This window comes from Schistocerca piceifrons, chromosome X (assembly GCF_021461385.2).
Source record: "Schistocerca piceifrons isolate TAMUIC-IGC-003096 chromosome X, iqSchPice1.1, whole genome shotgun sequence".
Taxonomy (NCBI): Eukaryota; Metazoa; Arthropoda; class Insecta; order Orthoptera; family Acrididae; genus Schistocerca; species Schistocerca piceifrons.
The window spans coordinates 841,949,029-841,955,028 of record NC_060149.1 but is presented as its reverse complement, the minus strand read 5'-3'; the positions used below and the strand labels follow the sequence as shown (position 1 = coordinate 841,955,028).

The following is a 6,000-nucleotide window of genomic DNA, read 5'->3' as shown; positions in this document are numbered from 1 at the left end:
CAACATACAAATAATAACTGGAATGTATGTCCACTATGCGACAGTTTGTATATATTTATTGTGACACAAGCTGCTTTACTTAGAGTGACTTATTGATGTATACAACTAATAGACATAGCATAATGCAGTTGGTGCAGGCTCAAGAATATGATATTCTGTATGTGCATATTTCAAGATAAATGCTGTAAAACTATGTGCTTTAAGTTAATTATATTTTGAAAACTTCTGTTGATAGTTGTTGAGAGAGGTAAGGCAGTAGTTACAAGACATGGAGACGTTATGCTAGATTTATTCATGAAAGAGAATACCTTTCAATACATACAGTTCTCAGAAAAATACAAGTACAATATGAAAATTTTATAAATATTTTACACAACAATACAACAATCTCTCTCTTCCAATTTATAAAGAGTACTGTTCTGATCTGGTTGAGTTTATCCAATTGATTAAGTGTAATACATATTTGATACATACATCCATCCATCCATCCATCCATCCATCCATCCATCCATCCATCCTCCCCTCCCCATTATGTAAGTGAAAAAGTCCAGGTGTATGAAATGAAAAATAATAGGAATGTAACATTTCTCAACTGATTCTTATATGTCTTTTCCCACCAGTTGTCCAGATTGTTTTAAATGAGAAAACCTGTCGGGAATTGTGCAAAATGTTTTCTAAATGGTGGATGCTGTAGGAAAGTAGAATTACATGACACTATCATTTTTAAGTTCTTGTAAGTACTGTGTCAGTGGTATCATTCAGAGATTGTGGCGTCACGCCAAAGTAAACAATGCATATCGCTACCACAGATGCTAGTGAGGTTCCACTGCAGACGGCAATGATGAATCAAAGGTACTCCTGATGCCAACACCTCTCCTCTCAACACAGCAGCAGAATGTTTAGCCGAGCTTGGAAGAGCTTTCCTCCAGTTCGAGACCTCAGCTACAGTTGTAGTCAACATCAATCGGGTAGGACAGTAACAGTTAAAAGTTTCTGATGAAATGTACTTTCATAAATAATGCATTTTGTACTGCAAAAGGATAGTTTGTTAACCTGTGCATCAAGTGATGCTTTCCTAGTCAATGGCAGTCGTAAATTATCAAGCAATCCTGAGGCAAAGAACTGTGTTAAAGTTAAGTAAATCTTTTATTCATTTATGTAATAAAGTGAACTAATATTTCACGTGTTATAGTTTGATGAGCCTTCTCCCACAGCAATCAAAGAACCCACAGTTATGGCCAGTTGACCTTGGTTTTGTCTGGTCACAACAGTTTGGATCCTGTTTATTTGAGTAGCTAGTGTCATTTATCATATCAGTGTCAGTACAGATCAATGCAATTTGGAGATATTCTGCTGTTAGCAGTACCTGGCATAGGTATCTGAGTAACCAACATCACATTAATTTGTGAAATGTGTGCAGTTCCTTGCCACTGACAAGACTATGACGTCATACATTTCTGATATGCTACAACATTTTAAACGTGTCTTTATCAGTATATCTTGAGGAGAACGGCAATTCATTTACTCACGAAACTTTGCTTTCACAAAAGCTGGCAGTGGAACAAGGTAGAGAAGTGCATTTATTATGATGAGGCCAATGGAAAAGGCATATACTACACCAAAATTTAAATCACGATCCAAAATTTCTGCCAAAGTGTCAACTCCATCTTTCTTCCCATAACGTTCTGAAAGGAATGCCATTCCATTTGCATATCTACACACAAAGGAGGAGGAAGAGGCTTGTGAGGAGCTCTGTGAAAGAAAAAATGATGTACAGTTCACATTAGCATCATATGGCAAGTTGTTGAGGAGACCATCTTTTGTAAAGATCTGCTGGCTCAGAAATGCTCCTGCATATCGAGATTGAGTTGCATATGTCAAATATAACAGCCAGTCTGGAAGTCCATGAAATGATCTGAAACATAAAAAAGTATTAGTGATGCAACATTGTAACCCGAAAAAACCACACCCTTCAGCTTATTTCGTGCTATTTACTAACAAACATTAAATTTCTTAATTTTTTGTTCATTTGTCCAACTTTAATGTTCTAGCAAAGAGAGATTCCTTTCTAATGCAAATCTTACCAACTCTGGTATTCTTTCGGTTCATTTATTTGTATTTTATTGTTATGGTTGGTAAATCAGTTCAAATGTCAAGGATAGACAAGGCCATACCACAGCCCAGTAAAGCATAGTGGTAATCAAACCACCCTTTGGATTGAGAACAGCTTTATCTCAGGTCATGCATGGCACAGCTTTTGTGACTTATTAGTAAATTTTTACAGTTTGATTTATTAGTGAATTCTTAGAGTGCAGAACTTTCCACCAACATGATCATATGTGATTGGTTTGGTTTGTGGAGTGGAGAACTGCACGGTAATCAGCGCCAGTACAAAGTCCCAGTCTTTACACGGTCCAACCTAGCCACTTTCACAAATGATGAGAACGACACAAACACCCAGTCCCCAGGCAGAAAAACCCCAAACCCCGCTGGGAATCAAACCCAAGACCCCCTGATCTGGAGACAGCAATGCTAGCCACTAGACCACAAGCTGCAGACATCATATGGGATTTTGTTGGTGTGCTGCTGCTAGGTCATTGAACATTTTATTTGTGGGCCCTGTGTGATAGTTAATACAAGAAACTCTTACCCTTACTACACAGCACATCTTTCATGTTATATTAAATGGAAATTTAATGGGTGAAGATGTGAAGTACATGGAAGTGAAAATACCGAGTGAGAATGAAATTATCTTATTATTGGTGAAGTACACACTGTATGATTATTATGAGTGGACCTATTTATTTGATGGATGGATTGCTGGGGCTGAAGGGACAAAACTATGAGGTCATCAGTCCCATAATCCTTTGTGCGTGAAGCCAGGAATAGTCAAAAAGGGGAAGGCCACAAAAGACAAATCCCAATGGAGTCTATTCTAGCCAAGAATCATGAAAGCCAAGAGACAGATCCAAGGAGAAGTGAGAGAGATGCCCAACCCAGAAAGCAACTGGAGGCCCCCAGGACACATTATGCAACCAGAGGCACACCTTCTACATCTGAACAGTGTTTTCGCATCCTCCATTACCACAAGAAAACTAGCTACACTGAGAAGAAAAAACATCAGGAAAGAGAACAATGATGATGAGTATGTCAATCAGTGACAGATGTGAAAGAATAAGAAGATTTAAAAAGTTGGGAAGGGCAGGAGCCAGGCCAGACCACCCCACAAGGGCAGTCACGGGCCCTTCAGGTCTGAGTAGCAATGGGGCACCACTCCAATCCCTCAAGTGGCCGACGAGGCGAATGTGCCCTACGTCACAGAGAGGAGTAAAAAGCACTTCCATGGGTAAAATGTAAAACCAAATCATCCGCTCTGGTGTCATCCGCTAGCACCAGAGGTAGTGTCTCAACAAGTTTAGTTTCGCCATAAGGTGGCCAAATTAGAGCAGTCCAGTAGGATATGGGCCAATGTGAGACAGGCACTACACTGACAGTGGAGAGGATCCTCATCTCGGAGGACATAGCCATGGATCAGCCATGTGTTGCTAATGCACAGCCAACAGAACAGTATATTTCCTGCAAGAAGCAGGAAGTGAAGACTGCCACATGGTTGCGATCTGCTTTATGGTTCACAGTCTATTCCAAGAAACCAGGGCACACCAATCTGCATTCCAAGCCTGCAACAATTGTTGGCATACAGTTGAGTGAAATTTAGTTCTGGTAAACTCACCTCCAAAGATCGCATCCTCGTACTGAACTTGGCCAACCAGTCAGCATGTTCATTCCTGGGGATCCCAACACAATCAGGATGTCCAATATGGTGGCCATACAGGAGATCCTGGAGAGTCATAACCAATGGGTGTCAAGGGTAGCACTGGTTGACAGCCTGAAGATTACCCAAGGAGTCACTGCCAATTAAGAACAACTTGCCAGTGCAAGAAAGAAGGTGGCTGATGATTCAAGTGATAGCCTCCAATTCTGCAGTGAATACACTACATCCACTTGGCAGGGAGTGTAGTTCACTGCATATTATATGTATATAGGCAAAACCGGTTCTACTGTTGGCCGTAGAGCCATCAGTGTGTACCACGTCTGAGCCTGGAAATGCATCAAGGTGGCAAAAAACCATAAGGTCTATTGGGTCTTTCAGTCCAAGAGTGTTCTAGGCAGATCCCACGACATGGTACATACCAGGAGAGCGAACGCAATTTCTCCCTGATAAGAGGTGACATTGGGGGAAAGATGGGAGATCAGAGCAGAGACTCTGCATGGAAACTGCGATCATGACTCCAGTCCTTGGCCTATGTTGTGGGAGGTACATCTCCCAACCAGGAAAAAGGACATAGTAGTTCATATGTTCAGGAGAGCAGCGAATGTGTATTTATAGTTGAGCAGTTGTTGTTGGTGCCTGATCTGTACAGAAGGGACACAAGCCTCTGCAAGTAGGCTGTTCACAGGGCTGGTCCAAAAGGTCCCTGTCGCAACTTGAACCCCACAATAGTCGCCATATACCAGGCTCCCATAATCAAGATGCAACGTGATCAGAGCTTTCTACAATCACAAAATTGTAGAGCAGTCTTCACCCCAGCTGGTATTATTGTGACAGTGAAGAGTATCAAAATGTGAGGAGCATGTTTAGTTAAGCTGGCAAAGATGGGGAAGCCACATCAACCAGACATCAAAGATCAATCCCAATAAACAATACAACTCCACCACATTGAGCATTTGGTCCTTGAAGTAGGGTTCTGGTGGGGGATGGCTGAGCCTCTAACATGGCACCCTGCTGCTGGAGTTCAGCAACACCCACAGTTGATGAGCAATAGTAGATTATAAAGTCATCAGCATACAGGGAGGGTGATACTGTACACCTCACAGCTGCAGCTGGCCAATTGATAGCCACTAGAAAAAGGGGCACACTCAATACAGACCACTGTGGGACCCCATTACTTTGTATATGGGGGGTACTGTGGGAAATACCAACTTGAACCCAGAAAGTATGGTGAGACAAGAAGTTCCAAACAATAACTGGGAGTTGGACCTGGAGATACCACTCATGGAGGGTAGAAAGGATGTGGTGACACCATGTGGTGTTGTAAGCCTTATACAAGTCAAAGAAGATGGGGATAAGATGTTGATGATGATGGGCAAAAGCTGACTGAATAGCAGACTCCAGGCAGACCGAATTGTCAGCAGCAGAATGGCCTTGGCGAAAACTGCCCTGGGATGAAGCCAGCCGTTAACTCACTGTACCTTAAGCAATTTGCAGAGAACATTACTGAGGCTAATTGGACAATAGCTGTTCATCTTAAGGGGTGTTTACCCGATTTCAGTACTGAGATGATCACTCTTTCTCGTCACCGAGATGGGAACTCATCCTCACTCCAGATGTGGTTGAAAATGGCAAGACTGTAACTCTGGAAATCCACCGAAAAGCATTTGGCTGTAGATGCAGTTCACCCTGGAGCTGTGTCAGGGCCAGGACTCTGAGGAATTCCCAGTCAATGAATGGAGCATTACAAGGTTCCAGGTGATGTGTAGTAAATGGCAAAGGAAGTAGTTCTACCTGTTGTTTGAGGATATGAAATGCAGGCTGATAATTCTGGTGACACAGAGGCTAGAGCATAACGAAAAGCAAAATGATCGGCAACAGCATTTGCATCAGTGTAGACATCACCATTTACAGAGATACCACATCTACCCATAGGGTACTGGTGCCCATAGAGCCATTAAAAGACAATGAGGTGCTCCACTGATGGATGTTGCTTATGGCATTGGAGAGCCTGCCTGCAATCTCTAATGGCCACAGCAATTTTGGTGGTCCACTAAGGTGCTGTCTACCAACAGGGAGATCCCAAGGAAGAGGGACTCACAAAGTCAGCTGCCAACAGGATGGCTGCAGTTGTGATCTGGACAACCGCATTGATACCACCATGTGGTAGGATGTGAAGGGTGATGACAGTCATGAAAGCATCCAAATCAGCTTTGGAGAGAGCCCATCTG

The 6,000-nt window shown here is 42.4% G+C and overlaps 1 protein-coding gene across 1 annotated transcript in view; it reads right to left on the bottom strand.

The window, feature by feature from the left end:
• Nucleotides 1–274: 274 nt before the first annotated feature.
• LOC124721978 (ATP-binding cassette sub-family G member 5) overlaps nt 275–6,000 on the bottom strand; it is a 138,310-nt gene continuing 132,584 nt past the window's right edge. Inside the window, exon 11 of the mRNA XM_047247146.1 lies at nt 275–1,915. Coding sequence (XP_047103102.1) covers nt 1,522–1,915 — 394 coding nt within the window. The 3' untranslated portion in view covers nt 275–1,521. The remainder of the gene's footprint in view (nt 1,916–6,000) is intronic.